This window comes from Ursus arctos, unplaced genomic scaffold, assembly GCF_023065955.2.
Source record: "Ursus arctos isolate Adak ecotype North America unplaced genomic scaffold, UrsArc2.0 scaffold_3, whole genome shotgun sequence".
Classification (NCBI taxonomy): Eukaryota; Metazoa; Chordata; class Mammalia; order Carnivora; family Ursidae; genus Ursus; species Ursus arctos.
The window spans coordinates 50,629,235-50,650,570 of NW_026622985.1; the positions used below are offsets into that span (position 1 = coordinate 50,629,235).

Here is a 21,336-nt window from a genome sequence, read left to right on the forward strand (position 1 = left end):
AGGAGTCAGAGTTGACATTCCATTCCATGCTCATAATTAATAAATGTGGAGACCATTTTAGAAAAGAACAGAATGACCACCAATTCCCAGACATTAGCATGGGCTCTCAGAAAAATCTCACATAGGACCACTATCAAGGAAAGCTGGATGGCAGGAGAAATTCTGTGCTAGATTTCTGGCAAAACTAGAAAATACTGAGTAAAGCATTGGGTCAATAATTGTGCAACTCAAGTTTGGTGTAATACTGGCCTTTTTCTTAGGAAGTACTAATAACCAAGCATCTTTCTGTAAGTTAGTTCCCAAGGTCTGTTTTAGATGATAGAATTTAGTTTATTCATGATTATCTAATTTATTTAATATCCTCTAAATTTTTCATTTTCACTCTCTATATAGAAAGAGATTTACATTCTATGAGTGTTTCACCAACTGCAGAAGCACTGAAAATGTTAAGTGTTTCATTTAAATATTCCCATAGAAAATTTTAAACTAGAAGGTTATAGCGGCAGGTGTCAGAGTCACCTGGAGGGCTTGTTGAAAACAGATTGCCAAGCCCCATCCAGGGTTTCTGATTCCTTAGGTCTAGATTGGGTCCAAGAATTTGCTTTTCTAATCAGCATCTAATAATCCTTCGAGAATCATTGATGTCCTGCCAACCGCCCTCCATGTAAAATGTAGCTGGCATTATGAGGATCCTTATTTAAGCCATAATAAATAACATAGGGAAATATGTCTTAAGCTGTAAAATTGTAGAAAAGAAAAATAATTCTTTCAATGAAGAATCTGTATTATCTTTCAATAAATAATGAAGTCATATCATTATATTAACTCACAGTATTTTTCCTTGAGGCTTAAACACACATGGTTGGAATACTTTGTTTTCTAACAATTTCTTAGGACCTGGTAGTGTGCCAGTAACAAGAAGGGAAATGCAGTAAGTGGAGAAGTGATGGAAATATTTAAGATCTCAAAGGATGCTTTTTTTTTTTTCCTTTGCCTTGGCTATAATTATTTATAAATGAAGCTTCTAAAATTGCCAGGAATGAAAGATAAATGGGGTGTGGAAATCGAACTTCTAGGACAGAAAGAAATATTTAAGTACAGGGAGAAAGGAAGGCTGGTGGGAGAAAACTAAGACCTGTGATGGAAGTGAAAATTCTGCATTGTAACTGAAGTTCACTAACCCAGTACATGCACTATTAGAGCAATTATTCAATTTGTAACTAGACTCTCACATATAATGAATACATGATCGGTCAGCTTATGTATTGTTAAACATTTTAAATAGTAGGATTTGTCTCAAGTTTTTGAAGAGTCATGTAAAATAAACATAGCGAAGACACATGTTAAATAAGATACTATATGGCTTCCTACATGCTGGAGATTTTTAGGATGTGAATTTTTTAAAAGTTCTTAGAAAAAATGTCATACCTTTTGAAAAATGATTCCATTGGTTGCCTGATCTCAAAGGGTTAGAGACTGAGTTGAGAGAGTTCCAAGCCTTGTGTTCTACAAGTCCATGCCATTACTAGAGAAGAGGAGACCAGGACGGTCAGCGTTCTCAGACCTTAGCCCAGCTGGCATCACTGTTACCCCCAGTGCCCTCAAGTCACAGGAACCTAGGAGAGAAGGGAGAGGGTGAAAGGAAGTCCTTCCTTCACACCTCCTTTGTGCTAGCACTTCACATAGGGTGTCTCATCTGAGAGCCGTGTGACACTCAGAGATGCCCGGAAGGGACACTCTGACCCACCTCGCTCCTTCCTCCTCCCCTCACTCAGCTTGTGGACCCTGCCACAGCCAGGCTCAGACACTCCTGCCAGCTCGAATCCCTGTGTCACTACAGAGAGTATGGAAACACAGTCAGATGTAAATTAACTCTTAAATCATCAAATACACAGAACTTCAGACTTAAACCAGAAACTTAAAATTTTCTCACCAGGAGCATGTCTAAACTGAATGTTTTATTCCTTTAAAAAGGTGAAGAATGCAAGTGGATTTATTTTAAATGAAAACAAAGTAAACATTCAATATGATACAAATCGTTCTTAAGTAAATTACAAAGTTTTACTGAACCTGATGAATTACAGAATTGTTAGACTGTTCCTTGTGTAATAGAAAAGAATACATTTCTCACTATTAATGATGATCAAAAATGTTTAAAAGGAGAGGGAACAGTTTTAAGGAGAGTACACAGCAGTGTTTCTGAATGTTCGTGGGGCAGCCACCTGGGGCAGGTTTATCCTTTGGTGAGCAAGGAAGTTAACGTTGCTTTCTCCTCTGTAGTGCTTTAGGACAGGTTCATGTCATGGGTGGCTGCGCTCCTTGCTTTCATTGTCTAGGATTGCAATGTAATTCTTGGCTCACTCATCACCCTCCCCTTTCTGCCCTGCCCCCATGTCTCCACAGATCATTCTGTGTTTCTCTCCCGTTGGTCACACGCTGAGAGGAAGAGCTCGGAAGTTCCCAGCCATAGTTAACTGCACGGCTATTGACTGGTTTCGTGCGTGGCCGCAGGAGGCTCTGGTCTCAGTCAGCAGGAGGTTCATTGAAGAAACCAAGGGAATTGAGGTATGCTGTGTCAGCCTCTGAATTTCTCTGTCTCCCACACACTCACACGCATACTCACTCACTCTGACCAAAAGTCTTCAATAAAGATGTAACTTCCAAAATACATCTCCTATAGAAAAGTTAATCACTTTTATTAGAGGTAAGATCATCTTTGTTTATTTACATTCTATGGAATATGGTGGTTGATCTCTTTGGACCAGGTTGAGATGTCTGTGCACACATGAGCACATACAGCACACGAGCTTGTTGTGTAGACTGACTCACCAGAAAGCTAGGATCGTTACTTCCTTGAATCATAGTAGGGTTTGCTGAATATGAATCCTTTAAATCCGCAAACAAAAAAGTGCTACCCATAGTCATGCAATGCTTGATCTTAACTGCGTAAGGCAATTAATTGTGATTTTTCTCATTACAGTATAGATGGTGAAAAATCAACCCCATGAGTTCAGCAGTCACTAAGTCAAGTAATATATCTGCTACTTTGTTTTATGGTTCACGTTTTATAAATCGGATTTGTCATTTGACCATAATGAAATTTGCAGAGCCAATTACATTTTAAAATGGTTGCATGAGGTTTAAAAAAGCACTTCCAGTACACTTCCCACCTTGGAAAAAGAAATGAAGTTTTATTGGTATCTCGCACCTCCATGACTAGATAGCTTGGAAAGGCGGTAGTTGTGAACATTGCCCAGGGAGGTTTGTCTTCTGAGTCTACTGAGGGATAAGGCTAGTGTAGGTCAGACATGGAAAGTGATTCTCGGAGCCAAAAATAGAATCGGGGCTGTATCTGCTTCCATTTGAAAGTGTAAAAGATTGTCTCTTGTAAACAGAGACAATCCCCTCTGGCCTCCTTTGGTCCCAAGAGCATAACTGTCACTTCTCCAAAGAATCCTTTCACATTTTGTTGAATATTGTATCTCTTGGTGGTCGGATGGTTAGAAATCTGTGCATGTTTACATACTTACCTAATTCTTGGTATGCAACTAGCTTTATGGCTTATTTCTTATTTTCATGGATAGTTTTATTGTCATATGGTTTGTCTTTTCTGAAATGTCCATTAATCTCCTTAGATGCTGACCTGTCTCATGGCATCTAAAGCACGTATATAATAAAAGCTTTATGACGTTCAAATACTTCTACTTCCCCTCTCCTTTTCTCACACACTTAAAACATTTCTGTAAAGAAATGGAAAAAAAGAATGAGCTCTTCTGTTTCTGGATGTTTTTTCCACATCCAGAAACGTTTTCTTTTGCCTGTCTCTGTACTCAACATTGAATGCACTTACCTGGACCTTTAAAACAATAACGGCAACTGGTTTTCTGGCTAAAGAATGAATAATATGAATTATAATTGGATTTTCTTAAGTGATTTTCACCTTTTCCCCCTGGTTAGGAGGCCCTGCATAGCACTTCTTATGTTTGGAGAAATCCATGTAAATTTGTTCTCATGAGTGGGTAAGTGGAATGTTAGACACTGTCTGAGCCCCTGCTTTCACCGTTCACTGTGTTTTCCTGCAGAGCCAAAGGAGCCCTATTTAAATGGGGACTAACACTAGCATTAGATAAAGTCTGCTGGAAATATCTTACACTTTAAAATCTGAAAATGCATTAAATATGACAAACGATAGTGACAGTTGGTAAACCACACATCTCTCCAGCTCTTGCTAGGGTCACTGAATTACTGGAATTATATAGGGCCTTGCTTTGTCTGCTCATGATTATAAGAAGGGTTCAAAATACCAATTTATTAGAGAATCAGCATGTATCTTTCATAATTCTGTTTTATATAGTTCATTTGAGCACACAGGCTTGCTATAAACCAGTGCACTTCATGTCTTAATATTAATTTCTCAAATGGGAGGAACCCAAACCTGGTAGCATGGTTTCACGTCGTGCTTGGCTCTGTGCTTTTTTAAGTTTCGTGCCTTTGCTTCTCTGATGCAGACTTCGTCTTGCAAAGTTAGGTGCCACTTGAAAAGCAGTTAAGCTGAAGGAGCTTTGATTCGTCAGTGACCATTGACATCTGCTGGATGAGGCAGGACTTGCATCATTTTAAGTCCACAGGCCTCCTGGCAGGTGCTAAGCTCTGTCTTGTGGTATCGCGACGCCTCCTATAGGCTGCTGATTGTCAAATAGGAATTTTCAAAGTGCTGAACCATTTCTGTTGAGCCGAATGATGCCTGCAAACAGCTCAGCCAGATGATTTCATTTCAGTGCGGTGTGCTTATTTAACTTGCCCACCTTCCCAATTTGCTGCTCACGAGCAGTAATTAGCATTCAGAGTGCAACGTGTCTATCTTCTTCTAAAAATGCGTGGTGCGTTTTCTGCCGAGGTCAAAAATAGCTTTGAAATTTTTTGAATGGGCACTAATTCGATCATTTTCTTAGTTTGAATTGTCATCGTGAGGACTGAACGGGATCTGCATAATTTAGGCACTTCTTAGTTATTGACCTTATTTGCTGAGTGTTGGGTAGTTATCCAAGGTGACCCCCTTCAGCCACCGAGAAAGGATTCATGAAAGGCAAGCAGTTTTGTGTGTGTTGACATATCATCTTCTAGCAGGATGCGCTTAGCACCCAGGGGTGTGGGCTCCCTGCGTTTAAGAAAAGGTTTGTGCTGCTTTTCTGCTACCTGGTACTGAACTAAGTGACAGCTGGCAGATGACCGAAATAGTCTGACCCTTAAGTATTACCAGGTATTTATGTGAAGGCTTTGCGTCAACATACACTCCTCACTCCTCAGGTTTGGAAGTGCAGATGGAGGCATGTGGTGTGAGGAGGGGGAGAAGGAAAAGCGCCCTGGGTATCCCCGGGACCAGCATTGTACCCTGCTTTGAGGAGGTAACTGGGAGGAGCCCTTCCCGAGAAATGCCTGGGTCCCAGATAGGAACAAGCAGGGGAAAAGGCAGGAGAAACAGGTGTTAAAAGATAGGTAGTGTTGTTGGTTTTTGACTCACTGTGAATAATAGACACACTGGAGGGCTGGGCCTGAGGAAAGCAGAAGTTACTGAATGGAAATGAAAAGGTGAGCTCTCTGAGGAGTGAGGTTTGCTTTGGGAGGTGTCTCCATTCTCCTCGAGATCCGAGCCAGGTGGAGGACCCACCCTTTCCGAGCATACTGGCCACCTGACAAGTTAAAACTCTCTATCCTTTGGATGCGATACAACTGAATAATTCCGTAAGTTCAGTATCATCAGCTTTTTCAGTAAAATTCATTAATTTCCGCATGCCTCCACCTCTTCAATCCAGAACTTGTCGCAAGGTCTGGTAACAGATGAATGGCATATTTTGCTAGCATTTGCCAATCCAGTTATGAAAAACATCCCCTCAAAGAGGAAAGTTACTTTTCTGCTGTTGGTAAAGACTGATCTCTTTAAAGATTCTCTAGGTTCCTTTTTAAAATGGTATAGGGACAGCATGAGTCGTAGTAAACACTTTGTTAGTGATAGATATATTGGCAGTGTTTTTCTTACTGACTTTGAGCACAGTTTTTTCTCTGAACTACAAATGAGGATTGTTCAATATGAATTTTAAAAGTAGAAAGCCTTGTATGGTAGGAATTCTGCAGATTCGGGGAAAATCGCCTCCCGAGGAGTACTGAAGTCATTTTAAAAGATCAGGACAGAAGCAAATGCAATCAAATGTATCCCGAATCTGCCTTCATCTCTAACTGGCTTAAGCCTATATTTAGACAGATGAGGAAAGGCGTGTGTGGTTGTTAACACCCTTCCCTGTTCTTCAGCCTGCCTCTCCCGTGCATGCCCGCTACTACACCGTTCGTCCTGCATTTCTTTCTCTGTGCATATTAATCCAATTAAGAGCAGAATTGCAAAAAGTGGTAGAATGCCGCTTTCCAGAGTTTTCACAGTTAGATGAACTTCAGGAATCCCCTCTGTCTTGAAAGTAGGGTCACTTATTATAGCTGCCCTGGACTTGCTGTTAAGCCCAAAGTCGACGTCAATCCAACGGAGGCATCACTCTCTCCAAATCCTAGCTTTGTGGCTTTCCTGGAGTCACCAGAACCAGCTATGACATCGGCCTTGTCCTCCTGGCTCTGGGAGGCATAGCTGGGTTGCCTTTCACCTCCTCGCCCTCGCAGCCCTCAATTGCTTCTTTGTTTGAATGTTGTGTCAGAGAACCAGTGAGGCTACCTTTTCAGTGACTGGAAACTCTTCTTGAAGATTGCTGGCTTATGCTGGATTTGATCTTGCCTTCAGCCTTGGAAATTAGCATCTAAAATTAGAGACAAAAATTTAAAAACACAAGCAACCTAACAAAGTGCATTCACCAGGCACAGTAAAAACAAACAAAACAAGACCACGGCACCAGTATGTGATCTAGGAAACCGTTGGGCACTGCATTAACACTCTCCTCTGCTGGGACAAGTCCTCTTCGTGGGACCAACGTTGGTCCTCTGATACCATCGCCGATAGCAGAGGTGCCCACCGCCTCTCCTCTCCAACCTTCTAAGAAGGGATCCCTGGGCTTCCCAGGTGAGGGCCTGGGGGCCACGGCACGAGATCACCCAGCAGGTAAGGGCCCCCTCAGCCCTTTGATGCCAGAACCCACAGTCTTAAATCCTGCTGTGGAGTGTTGCAGAATAGTTTGACTGTTCTGAAAAAGGAATACGAGGAAAAGAAGAGGCGAGACAGACTAAAAGGAGTGCCAAAGTCTAACCTTGGATTCTGTGGGCAGGAGGCAGTGCAGGGAGTGCAATCATTTGTCCAACTATGCAGAACCGGGAATCTACTCCATGTCCCAGAATTCAAACCCAGCATCCCCAGCGGCCTCCAGAATCATTTTTGCTTAGAGGGAATCAGCATTTTGAGGAACTTAGGAGAAGTGCTCCCATGCAGCACTGCTCATTTTATGTATCATTACATTTTCTTTAATAAACCAATTTTACAACCACAGTATCTAATTAGTCTATTACTGAACACCCCCAAAGGAGCAAAAAAATACAAATAATAGATTTTGAAACCCAGCAGTTTGGAATTACTATAAAATAACAGACATTAAATACGTGCAGTTCTTTGTATATCACTTGAGCTTCAAAAAAGCTGTAAAAAATAAACATAGAAATAATTTCTGAGAACAACTTTCAAAGCAGACTGTTAGGTATAGGATATCCCATGTTACCACACGATCCCAAGTTAAACCTAAAAAGTAGTTTTCCTTTCATCTCCATTCTCTTTTGTCCCTCCTTCTCCCTTTCCTTGAATACAGTGCTCTTGAAAGTCCGCTTATAAAAGTACAGATGAGTCTAGTCTTGAGACCAGCTGGTCGAGGGCAGGTGTAAAGTCCTATATGACACAGGATATTTGATTTGGTGTTGGCCTCCGGTATTGGTTTTCATTTGAATTTTGCAGTCCTTCGTTTTCAACAACAGGGCCATACTGGCAAGTTGCTTTAAGAGTCAGGTGGCTGGGGGACTTGGTGAGGCGACGGCTGCCACCGCTTGAGAACCGTCACCCCAGATAGCAGACTTGTCTTTGCACTTACAGTGAGCCCAGCGAGAGGGTAAAAATGAAACCTCTTTCTAAATATGAGGAAGAAAGTCGTTCACTGTATATCTGGTAGTGCACTGGATACAACATTGTTTTCCAGGGCATCCTAGTGGAGAAATCTTGGATTTATAACCTTGTGATACTGGCACTTTGCTGCTCTATGTTTTTGCTTTCACCATGATTGGCTGCTAAATGACGACAGAATCGGATGCACTGGTTTCCATTAGGGGGCCAAATGTAGCAGGAATGGCGTTCTCCGCTTGCATCTCTAAAAATGAAAAATACAGCCTTGCCTTCCCTTCTCTCCAGCAGCACCAGCAGCCATATCCTCCCCGCACAACCCCCCCCCCAAAAAAAAGAAAACTGGAGATAAATGAATGGCAGAATAAATAATTTATGCTAATGAAATTACTGCAATTAGTAGTTCTACAATGACCCTTTTAAAAGCCACAGCTGTTAATGTCAGGAAGTGCTGTCACTACTGACCTTATCATAAGAGAAAGTGACAAATTGAGAATGCAGGGAAGACCAGTCATCAAAGAGGTCTGTTCTGGAACGATTAGAGTTTTCTGAAAAACAGTGTGAATTACAACCAGCTGCTCCCTGGCTCTGCAAGTCTCCCATGCTGTGCCATTTTGTTAAGCCCGATAACAATAGTTATTTTGCCCCATTGAGACAAGTTGTCTCGGGCCACTTCCAGCTCTCCCGGAAACCACTTCTTCCATCCCGGATTTACAAATGAAACTGTTGTTGGAGGGAGCTTTTCAGGGCAGCCTAGGAGCCTCCTCATAAGGATCATGGTTGGGCAGAGGCCAGGTCCTCCCCCCACCGACCCCCACCCCACGCGAGGAGGTCGTTCTTGGCCGGGGATGTGTTTATATTGTAGAAAGACGTGTGCTCGCTTTTAGTTCATTAAAACAAGATAGGATAGGAATGAATTTCTATCCATGTTTATGTTGCAGGGAAGCTCTTTAAAGAATCCCTCGGGGGATCTCATTTATATGAAGTTGTAGAACTTCCTTAGAAGTTTAGATCTGACTCCACCGTTGGGTAACATACGCATATCTCAGATCTAGAGAAGAAAGACTGCAGGATTTGCATCATTCTGTATTTAACTTTGGCTTTAAAAACATTAGTTTAGTTACTAGCGAGGTGGATTTTTGGTATGCAGGACAACCCTATATATACATATTGGAAACCCACTCACGGATTTTTCATGAGGTTGGAAAGCTAAGTGCTTAGACGTTGCTCAGGAGCAGTTGTTTTTCACCAACAAGAATTGGCCTGTCTCTTCTCGCAGCCTGGTTGTAATATTAATGGTGCAGGTTTGAAATGTTCAACTGCATCACCAGCCACTTGTGTGCAATTTTCCCAAAGATGTCTGAGCGTTATTGACAACACTTTGGTAAATTATGTGTGACTTTCCTAAGAGTTGGTGTAGCTCATTTAATTCATATTAATTGATTTTTAGGCTTCCCTTGATTAATTGAACCTGGTTCATCTTGTGCAGAATGCAATAAATAATCATTAAAATGAGGGAGATGTGACTCCACAAATTAAAAAGTTAACTACTTCAGAAGTCATAGAGGACAAAAAAGAAAGAATGGTATAGCGGGGAATTCTCTAGTAAATCTTCTAAGGGAAGTTACTCAATTTTTGTGTTGTTTTTTTTTTCCCAAATGAGAATAGAAATGGTATTTTTCTCCCAGAAGCAGTGACTTTTATACCTTACCATCCTGTTTGTTTCCACATGGGTTCTTACAAAACAATTTCTCAGTTTCAGCTGTGTGTGTGTGTGTGTGTGTGTGTCCCCACTACGTTTTAGTTTGAAAGCGATACCAAAAATACTTGTCAGAGTTCTGTGTCTCAATTTCTCCATTTTTTTCTTTCACACACTTGATAGATAAAAATCAAGTTGTGAAAAGCCGCGTTTGTGTTATATGTCGGCTTTTGGGTTTGGTATGTGGAGCGCATAAAAATCCTTTGCCCTACTTGGCAAAGCTGAATGCTTTATTGTTATCTCTCTAATCCTGTGGCTATCTCTTAAAGACTAATAAATAAGTCTTCCCAGATCTTCCTGTAATTTGCTCTGGCTTTTAGAGAACAAAAAAAAAAAAAAAAAGTACTGCATAATTTTGCTGATTGTTCGTATTTTAAATTACATTTTTGTTTTAACTTGAGAGAACTGCATATGAATTACAGTGTTTATATTTTCAGCCATTGGACAAAGATTCTATTAGCCTCTTCATGGCCCACGTTCACACTAGCGTGAATGAAATGAGTACCAGGTATTACCAGAATGAGAGAAGACACAACTATACCACCCCAAAGAGTTTTCTAGAACAAATATCACTGTTTAAGAATCTGTTGAAGAAGAAGCGAAAAGAGGTATCCCAGAAGAAAGAGCACTTGGTGAATGGCATCCAAAAGCTAAAAACCACAGCCTCTCAGGTATGATCGGGATGTGTTATTACTGAGTAGAATGTATGCTCTTAAAATTAAAAAATATGTAGTTACTTGAGAGGCAGTATTTCAATCCATTTGTATGAGATACTGAATGCTAACATGTGCAGTTCAATGACACCACAACACTCTTCATGCTTTCGTAAGTCTGGAAAGGGATCGGCCAGTTACTCTCTCATGCTGGTTTGGATAGAGCCCTTCACTTGTTGGCCTGACTCAGTGTATAGCTCACTCCCATCTTACAGCCGCCTGTTTTGGTGCCCTGCATTTATTGTTAGGAATTTTGTCACACCGTAGTGGAAGTAGGATCCCTTTTGGTCTCAGATTCTCAACCCCCCAGTGAGAGCATTATTTCCTGTCTGATGACATGATACAGTTTGCTCTGCTTGAAGTCCTTAAGTGTAGCCATTTTCTCCCACCTGGGTGTCTCCTCTCCTTTTGGCCATCATCTCTCTTCAAACAAAGTGTCCAGTGTAGTCTTCATCCTCGGTCATAAGGCCTCTGCTACCTTGAAGGACAGTACTCTTAACCTCCAGTAGTAAGTCGGGAGAGAATTGGCACACTCCTGATGTTAACCTTGTGTGGCTGTCTACGTCTGTCACCTCATTTCAATGGTAAGAACTAAACATGTTTATGACGTAGGTGTTGCTACTGTAATATCGTAGATGAAACTTTGAGAGTTAAAGGCCACAGAACCTGTGAGGTTGGAGTTCGAACCCAGATTTGTATTACTCTAAAGCTATTGTGCATAGCCCCATGCTGCCTCTCTGTGGCCAGGGGAGAAAAAAAATGAGAATAAGAAAATACGGAGACTTTGGAGACTGGCTTGGCTTGCTCTGAGCCATCTGGGCTCTAGGGTTGGAGAGAGAAAAACTCTCCCTGCTGGTCCCTTCAAGGCCAGGAATTCCAGTGGGCTTCTTCATAGGATTGTCATTAGGTCATCGTAGTCCTCTGCGTTTCAAGAGGTTGGGCCGGTTTTCTCCCCAAACGTGCCGTGTGGCCCGTCTGTGCCCACGCTAGAAATAAGCTACAACCTGCGTGGGGGAGCACGCTGGTGCCTTTCACTCTGAAGGCCTGTCCACTTTAGGCCAAAGCATCTCCTGCCTCCTGTGCCCTTCATTTCGAAAACTGGAATGGCTCTTGGTGAACCACTCACCTGTGCTGGATAGTGACCAGATGGACCACGATCGGGAAAGAGGAACCAGAGCGAGGAGGTTTCCAGCACAGTTCCCAGAATCTAGTGATGCGAAGAATAGTTGTTGGGAAGCCCCCAAAGAATGTATCTGTATTTGTGCATCTTTCCGTTTTCTTTAAAAAAAAAATGTATTTTTTTTTTTACTCTTTTTGTGTACTTGTTACCTTACTCTTTTGACTCTCTGCCTTCTTTCTCTTTCCTATTTCTTCTCTCTACCGATCTCTCCACTTCCATCTCACTTAAATCAAGACTCTTTTTCCTAGTGAAGACTTTCTTAGGAGTCCTGTTGAGCTAGAAGACATTGAGTGCAAGAGATCTGTGTCCCAGACCATTAATGTCCCTTTGAGTAATGTCCCCAACTGGACCTGTTGACTTTGCCGCAGGAAATGATAGCTTTGACTAAACTGAACTGTCATGCTGGTGGGGCAGCTCTTGGCAAGGAAAAAAAATGGTCTGTGCCACACTTAGAGGTCCCTTCCCAAATAACAGAGCTAAGAGTGTAAAAACAGAGTAGCACCCATGGTGGCAGCCTCTCACCCATGGTGGCAGCCTCTCAGGCAGGGGGAAAAAAAGAGGTGATGGAGAGGAAGAAAGAAAGGAACTGGCTATTCATGATGTCTGCCAAGTTCAGGGCTGCTTGGGTCTCCTTGTTTCCCCTTAGTTAGAAATAAGAGGCAGAAAGTCTAAGAAGAAGCTATGTGAAGTCTTAATTGAAGGACTACTGATGATTTCTTTTCATTAGGTATTTGCATGGAATGCTCTTAATATCAGATTGTGATTGGAATATCTTTTTTAAAGATTTTATTTATTTGACAGAGAGAGAGACAGCCAGTGAGAGAGGGAACACAAGCAGGGGGAGTGGGAGAGGAAGAAGCAGGCTCCCAGCGGAGGAGCCTGATTGTAGGACTCGATCCCAGGACTCCGGGATCACGCCCTGAGCCGAAGGCAGATGCTTAACGACTGAGCCACCCAGGCGCCCCGTGATTGGAATATTTAATATCTCCCTAAGAGTTTTAAAACTTCCTATTGTTTCTGGAAAGGAAGCATAATTTCTTATGTGGGCAATTGGGAAGCCTTACAGCGTAAGATGAGCCTGCGTGTGGAACACAATCCCTTCCTATTGGAGCGCGCGTCCTCTGAACAGCTGCCGTCAGTCTTTGCCCAGAGGGGACTCTCCATGCCACTTGAAATATGTCTCTAAACCTCAGTCTTGTTTATTCACTGCAGTAAAGCCAGAAATTCCTGTTAGATCCACATATCCCCTCTCTAGATGTCAGCTTAGGTCATCATAGATAGCCTCGTGACCTTTCTTCATAGATAATAAGGCTTTGCTTCCAGAGCTTGAGTCACTAGATACTTCAGATCTAACAGCTTCCTTAGAAACTGAAATCAGGGCTCAAAATTACCATTTCCTCATAGTCTCTTAGATGATTCTTTTGATTATCGTCTAATATATGAGTAGTTTCACATGGCTGAAAAGAACAGACAAGCAAACGGCACTGTGCATTATTACCCTGAGTTCACAGGGAGGCTAAAAGAATCCATCTTCGCTTAAACTGTAGTCACCCATACAGGTAGCAGTAATAGTAGTAATTGTGTCATTTAGGCAGAGTGCAAGTCAACTGTGTTGAAGTGTGGGGGTTACAAGAGTCCTCAGCTCCGGTAGTGAGATGTTGTTCCTCAAGAGGAAAGCCCTGAAGAGCCTGGAGCAGTTGAGTCAGCATAAGTGATGGTGATTCTTCTTTGGTTCTGTGAGTTTTTAAACATAATAACCTACTTCTGGAAAAGCAGTGGAACGAAGAGTTAATTATCATGGTATATAAAGCTGCTTGCATGTGTCTCTGAGAGCCAGGTCCTGTTTGTTTTCCAGCACTTCTGCTTTTCTTTACACGATCCTCAAACTGAGGAACCTAGTGGTACATTCTGAGCATCATGAACTAGGGCGCCTGGGTGGCTCAGTCGTTAAGCATCTGCCTTCAGCTCAGGTCATGATCCCAGGGTCCTGGGATTGAGCCCCACATCAGGCTCCCTGCTCTCCCTCTCCCACTCCCCCTGCTTATGTTCCCTCTCTCGCTGCCTCTCTCTCTGTCAAATAAATAAATGAAATCTTAAAAAAAAAAAAAAAAAAAAGAACATCATGAACTCCCAACTAAAAGGGCAGAAGCATTCTTTGGAGCAGATTAATGTGTGGATTCCTCGGAAAGAGCTGAGTTCCTCAAGAGCTGGGTGAGGCTCTCGAATTGGGGACCCCAGAGGAGGACTACCCATCTAGGATACTCACTGGGCTTTGCACACCCCTCCCGGTCCCCACAGGTGCTTGTGGTTTCCCTTTGTGTAGTAGGTACTAAGTTGAATGTTGGATGAGGTGGAAGAAGCCCAGAGAACCGTTTCTTATTTTGTGGGAAGAGATGAGACCTGTCTGTGGGCACTTCCATCAGAGTAAGTAACGGATTAAATAAACGGACAGTAAACTAACAGCCGGGGCGTACTGATGCCTTCACCTCATCTGAGCCTTTAGTGATGTTCGTGGGGAGAGTGCAAGCCATGGTTTCTCCAGCTTCTCTTTCCAAGCAAGTCTTCCTGTGGCCTCCGCTGCCTTGAGCTGGGCCTCACAGGGCCAGAAAAACTGGGGCTGTGAGTGACATGTGCTCGGCTGGGGATGGCTGTTGTCGCTTCCCTCACTGCACAGAGAGAGTAGAGACGATGAATGTCTAGTTGGTGCTGACATAAATGACATTTTTCAGAAAACCACTGGGAAACATGATTCTTTGTGTTCCTATTTGGGAGGGAAAGGGGGCTATAGTTTTGCACATGGGACATAAGTCAGAACAGGGTAGAAAGGGGGAAAAGATGCTGCTGGTGGGATCTATGAGCTCCTTTAATAAGAAATAAGCCGCGTCTGCTGTTTTTCGTTCCTGACGGAAGTTGCTTCCACATACTGACTTTTCCTTCAGGTGGCGGATCTGAAAGCCAGACTGGCCTCTCAAGAAGCCGAGCTGCAACTGAGAAATCACGATGCCGAGGCTCTGATCACAAAGATTGGGCTCCAGACGGAGAAAGTGAGCCGGGAAAAGGCCATTGCCGATGCTGAGGAGCGAAAGGTCAGGCTAATTCCACCATTTAGAGTGCTGAGCTATATTTAGCACAAAATAAACCTTTGTAGGTGAACAATTTTGAACAACTTCCTCTCCAGGGAGCATAAAATCTAAAGAATTATTATAGTTACACATGTAACAGCATTTCACACCATGATTACCACTTGACCTTTCTTTACATTATGCATTTTCCCACCCTTTTAGCTCTTTTAATGATACGCAAGAACAATAAATACTGAGCTCATTCAAGCATATAATGGATGTGGATCTTGGATATCAGGCCTATTTGTAATACAGTAAAGGTCATGAAGTCACCTCTGAGGTTTCTAAAGGTTTTCAGTTTTTAGGCAAATTGAACAACTCAATTGTTAACAAAGCCCATTCCATCACTTTGCAAGATGGTTTTTCAAATTTTTCATTTTAATAATACAACTTGAGTTTATTATTAAATCCTAAGCCAAATTTGTTCTTTTTGATTTGATTGAGGCCCTGGCATTTTGTATTACGTTTTACTGTTGGAAACAATTACTTTTAAGATTATATAGGTTCTGTTTCTTTGTACGTGGGTTATTGGCAGTTCTGAAATAAATATAACTTCTTTGTCCTCTTTTTTACCAGAACTTCAGCCACCAATTGGAGGTATTTCATGATTAGGTATCTTATTTGTTTAAAAAATGGGATATGTTTGTTTGAGACAAATTCTTTCATTTTAGACAAAAGATTATAATCAGGGCTTAGTTGATGAAAAATTGTAAATTACGAACACACAGCCATTGAATCAGTAGCTTTTATGCCAGTATTCTTCTGTTTTCATGATGCCAGAAAGACTCGAGCTTTCCAGTGGGGTTGCCATTCATTCAGAGACAATTGAGTTGTTTTTCCCTTTTTTCTAATAGGTACTGAGCATGTTCACGTGTCGCTTGCACAACTAAAGGGTCGAAGTGTACGTCGAAAATCAAAATGCTGAATAGTTTTTTTTTCTTTTAAAAAACCTTGTTTTTAAAGTTGAAGACAAGCTACATTTGGCATGGCCAATGGGCATATAATTCCTAATTCTGGCAATAACTGTTTCTATGGAGTTACAGATAAGCAGAGGATGTCCTTAAAAGTGTATTATGTTATTTTAGCGATTAGGTATCACATATGATGTGATTACCATGAGCCATTTCCACCCAAGGGATGTTTTTCAAGCATTACATAAATAAGTGATGTTCTAGTAATTGTTCTATTATAACCTATCTCTACAAATCCCTTTTAGAGACCTTAAAATACTCCAGAGGTATTTTCACATTTTGCACTTGAATTCCTAAGGCAAAATTATCCTTGCAAAGAAGGAAAAAAACGTTTTAGCAAATGAGAACTCATCTGACTGATTGTTCTGTGAAGTTCTTCAAACATAAAAAAGACACATACTATTTTCTTTTAAAGATTTATTTATTTGACAGAGCGGGGTGGGGGGCTGCACAAGCAGAGGGAGTGGCAGGGAGAGGGAGAAGCAGACTTCCCCCCAGGACACTGGGATTATGACCTGAGCTGAAGGCAGATGCTTAACCGACTGAGTCACCCATGTGCCCCAACACATACAATTTTTATATCTAATCTATACCAAGAAATAAAAATATCTTCACTTTACCTATGATGCTTAATTTAATTATCAGTAACAAATACTAAGCAACTTTTTTTTTTAAGATTTTATTTATTTATTTGGCAGAGAGTACAAGCAGGGGGAGTGGGAGCAGGGAGCCCGATGCGGGGCTCGATCCCAGGATGCTGGGATCATGACCTGAGCCAAAGGCAGATGCTTAATGACTGAGCCACCCAGGCGCCCTAAGCAACTTTTTTTTGCCTGGCACTATTCTAGGCTCTTGAGCATATATGACATACAAGGCACCCTCACGTAGCTTCCATTATAATGGAAGACTGGCAGGAGACAAGGGATAAGATACTTTGGGTTAGTGATAAGGGCTAAGATAAAAATCAAATCAAGACAGTGGTGGAATGAATTATTTTAAATTGATTGGTCATGGAAGGAGTATATCGAGTATATCAAGTCAAGGAACTAATCATTATGGAGTATGTGCTATGGGTTCACATTTGTCATATGTTCAGCAATGTACAAGATTGTATGCAGTTATTAAATGCGTATATGTGGGCACTGTGATCCTATGAAGTTGGGATCTCAAGGCTTAATACACGAGAAGTTATTAAAAAGTACATTGCCATATTTAATATGACTAAGCAGAGACCGACCACCTTTCCAGGCATCTTGATAACTCTTGTAGAGCACCAGGTTGAAATTGTTCCTTCAGATTCATGAAATAGTCAAGAGCCATTCAAACCACTGACATGACCAGCGGTGATCAAGCAACACAAGCACCATGAAGCCTATGAAAATAAGTTCTTGCATCTTTGTTTGACTTACCACTTCCAGATTGTAAGGATCCTCTGATCCCTTTCATACTGCTTTCTTTGTTGAGTGTAATCCTCATGAGTTAAAGTACCTTCCATATCGCAGGGCAAATATAATTTCTTCAGAAGTTGGACATCCTCCTTGATTTTGCGTGGTCTTCAGTTTTAATATGTGTTTCTTCCCTAAATGTGGGAATAACTGGATTTTGAGGGATCATCTCAGATTCCCTACGGTCTAAAGGCAGATAAGAGCAGTGTATTAGCTCGCTCGGGCTTCCAGAACAAAGTACCACAGACTGTACGACTTCAATAGCAGAAACTTCTTTTCTCACAATTCTGGAGGCTGGAAGTCCAAGATCAGGATGCTGGCAGGTTTGGTTTCTCCTTCGCCCCTTGGAGAAACCTATCAAGGACAGGCCTCTCTCCTGGCTTGCAGATGGCCACCTTTTCACTATGTCTTCACATGGTCTTTTCTCTATGCACACATCCCTGGTGTCCCTCGTGCCTGTCCAGATTTCCTCCTCTTAAAAGGACACCTGTTAGACTGGATTAGGGCCCATTCTAACAGGCTCATTTAAGCTTAACCACCTCTTTAAAGGGCCTGTCTCCAAATACAGTCATATTCTGAGTTACTAAGGTTAGGGCTCTACCGTATACATTTTTAGGTGGACATGCTTCAGCTCATAATAAGCCATTATTAGTACTTAATTCTCTCTCTGTGAGCGTCACTAAATTTCATGAACTATTTGCAAGGAGAGTAGAAATAGAATAGAAAAGTTCTGTGTAGCCAAGAATGGGATTATCTCCAAAACTCTGCTTTAACAGACAGCAGTCAAGAAAAAGCACACTTTCCAAGTGATCTGTGTAGCTCTCCCCGCCTTCCCTGAGTTGAACCTTGCTGACCACTACCCAGGAGCCATGGGGCAGAGGAAATTGCACATTGAGACTTACCAGGTCACTAAGATACACAGCATTTTCACCACTCCAGTATCATTGCACTTGAAATATATAAATTATTCTACCTTATAATTTGAATAGGCAGGAGGAGTTAAGTTTTAGTCCTCTGCAGAACTTCAGGTGTCCTAACTGTGGCACTGGGTACAGTCCCCATGGTGATTGTGGCATAGGCTCTGTGAACAAAAGTGCACAGAGGGGATTGGGAATGAGAAATACATTGACCGACCTAGGGTATTTTTTCATTTTCACTTGTGGGTTTTCATTAATGTTCAAGATTGCTTGGTTATAAAGACTAGCCAAAAGAATAAGGCTCCATGAACGTTAAGGGAGTCCGATGGAGAAGAATAGCAACTCCTAGTCTCATCGAAGCAGCACTCAAAAGGAATACTGCTCTAGCACTGAAACTGTGATCCTGAGACCAGTTTAAAATGATGCTATTATAAATGGTAGCAGACAGCATTTATAGATTGGACGTATCCTTATGGAAGGTACATAACCCTGAGGTATGAACTTACTCACCTCTCCGCTCCCTTTCATCTGCAGTGGTGGTCTCTACACACAAGCAGTGTCCTGGTTTTACAATTTTCGTGGTCCATTCTTGGCAGCCCTCTGGGTTTTGGAGTAGTTCTCAGTAAGCACGTGGGGTTTTCTTATTTATGTTAACGGTAACTCGGTACGGATTGGCAGGAGATCACATCTCTACCCTGAACCAATTATGTTCATAAAAGCTACAGTATACAGCAAAATAATGGCTAATCAGAAGAATGGTAATTACTGCTAATTAAGCTGTACTAGACAGCATAATTTGTTGTAAGCACTATTAAATTTATGGTATGGCTGAACCTGTTCATTCCAAACACATCTGAAGAAATGCACTTTTGCTCACACGTTACATGCCCCAGTCACCGTCCCTGGAATCTGTGTCCCATGGTGACTGGATTCTGGTGCCCAGTGCCACAGCTTTGAAACTCCAGTTTCTGCTGAGGATCAAAGTTGACTCTTCCTGGCCATTTGACCTTTATATGTGTCTCAAGAGGAAGAGGAAGATAAAAACTCCAAAGCTTATCATTTGCTCTCGGTTCAGGTTTATCAGATGGCTTCCCTCTAGGCATACCATACGCATTCACATCAGGAGGCTGCTGCGGCACCCTCTCTGGCATGGGAAGGGAGCTGCTGGACCCTCCACAGTGAGGTGCACATCAGTGTGATGGTTGTGTTGCCAAAGACAGAACTGGGCTATCCTAGCTGTAGTTTCTTACCAGCTCCTTAGAGAAACCAGTAATTAATCTTTATAAAAATTAGATCTGTGGCTAAGCATACACAGAAATAACAATATCTTCTAGTCACTTGAACCAAAAAAGCTTCCCACCTATTCCTAAAGAATAGCCGACATGGCTTTTGGGCAAATGTAAACACAAATCAGATAGGGATTTCTAGCAAGAATATTTTCTGTCTATGTTACTGAGCCAGCCTGGATTTCCTCTTGTACAGGACACTCTCAGAAAGAAAATGGAAGAGCACAGGAATGGTTCAGTCTTGAATTTATTATTAGCAGCCCCTTATAATTAGAGCCCTTCTTGGAGCACTTCGACCTTTGAGTCCATTCGAGTTGGGTTGCGTGACCATATGTTGTGCATATACAAAGCTTTGTGTGTGCATGGTGCCTGAGAGGAATTCGTCCTTAGGGCAAACTCCTCACCTGTTGAAAATAGAGACGAAGGAATTCTTGAGCAGCGAGTCTGAGTCAGCCTGCATTGTTCAGCAGCGATATCCAAGGTGACCAAGGTTTGTGTGCTTTCCTCTCTGATTAGGTGACAGCCATTCAGACTGAAGTGTCCCAGAAACAGAGAGAGTGTGAGGTGGACGTACTCAAGGCTGAACCTGCGCTCGTGGCCGCAACAGCTGCACTCAACACACTCAACAGGGTAAAGATGATTCCCTGGCTCGCGAGATTCCTCCATGTAGTATTTAAAGTCCTCAGAGTTTGATTAACTGAACTCAGAATGAATTCTGTGCAGCCAAAGAGTTTTTTTGAGAAGAACTTGAGTCCCATAAAATATTAAAGTAGGAACACGCATTTGAGGTCATCACTAGGAGTGTGACTTCCTTTCCCATCCAGGAGTCTGTCCTCCCACACCCCGACAAGCAGTCTCCAATACTGTGGGATTTATACTTTCCTGAGAGGCAGCTCTATTGTTCACTGCTGGATTTGGCCCAAATCCGGTTGTTCATATTATGTGTTGCTTTAAGAACTAAGTGCAGACTCTTTACTTCCTCTGGGTATAAAAAGGGGCATTAATGAGAGATCCTCATGAAAAGAACAATGCACTAGGAACAGAGATACCTAGGTTTGGCCCACATCATGTTTCCTAGATTCAGCTTATTAGCAAAACCTCATTGAGCTTTCAAATTCCCCTAAGAGAAAATGATGTGTGATAGTCAGAAGGGTATTGTAAGGAAAAACAGAATTGTGGGCACTGTTATTTTAGGAGTCCACGGCTAGTTTTGCACTCAGGTTCCACTAGGCCTCTGGGGAGAATCCCAGGGAATTAGCAGGCCTGAGGTTCTTAAGATTCAACCTCAAGTAGTAAAGGATCCAGACTTCAACTGACCTTCAAAGAAATAATTTAAGTCCTTTTTCTTTTTCTTTCCTTTTTTTTTTTTTTGATTTTATTTATTTATTTGAGAGAGAGAAAGCAAGAAATAGAGCATGAGCAGAGGGGGAGAGGGAGAAGCAGGCTCCCTGTGGAGCAGGGAGTCTGATACAGGGCTCAATCCCAGGACCCTGGGATCATGACCTGAGCTGAAGTAGACATCAAGTCCTTTTTCTAAGGTGTTTTGTTGGTGGTGGGGTTTTTTTGGGAAAACAATTGACTGTGAGCAAAGAGTTATTATCTACATGGATGTTTCTTATAGTATTAGCATAAAACTGTAAACTTTAAGTGTGATTTTATTATTTTTTTAAAGATTTGTTTTTAAAGAGTATGAGTAGTGAAAGGAGCAGAGGGAGAGAGAGTCTTAAGCAGACTCCCCAGCGTGGAGCCCAACAGGGGACTTGATCTCACAACCCAGAGATCATGACCTGAGCTAAAATCAAGAGTCAGACACTTAACCAACTGAGCCACCTAGGCACCCCAAAACTGAAA

At 42.0% G+C, this 21,336-nt stretch overlaps 1 protein-coding gene across 1 annotated transcript in view; it reads left to right on the forward strand.

Annotated features, from left to right (window-relative positions):
* DNAH11 (dynein axonemal heavy chain 11) overlaps nucleotides 1-21,336 on the forward strand; it is a 308,187-nt gene that overhangs the window by 187,099 nt on the left and 99,752 nt on the right. Inside the window, 4 exon segments of the mRNA XM_057304208.1 lie at nucleotides 2,404-2,565; nucleotides 10,289-10,522; nucleotides 14,684-14,830; nucleotides 20,002-20,115. Of these exon segments, the coding sequence (XP_057160191.1) occupies nucleotides 2,404-2,565; nucleotides 10,289-10,522; nucleotides 14,684-14,830; nucleotides 20,002-20,115 (657 nt within the window).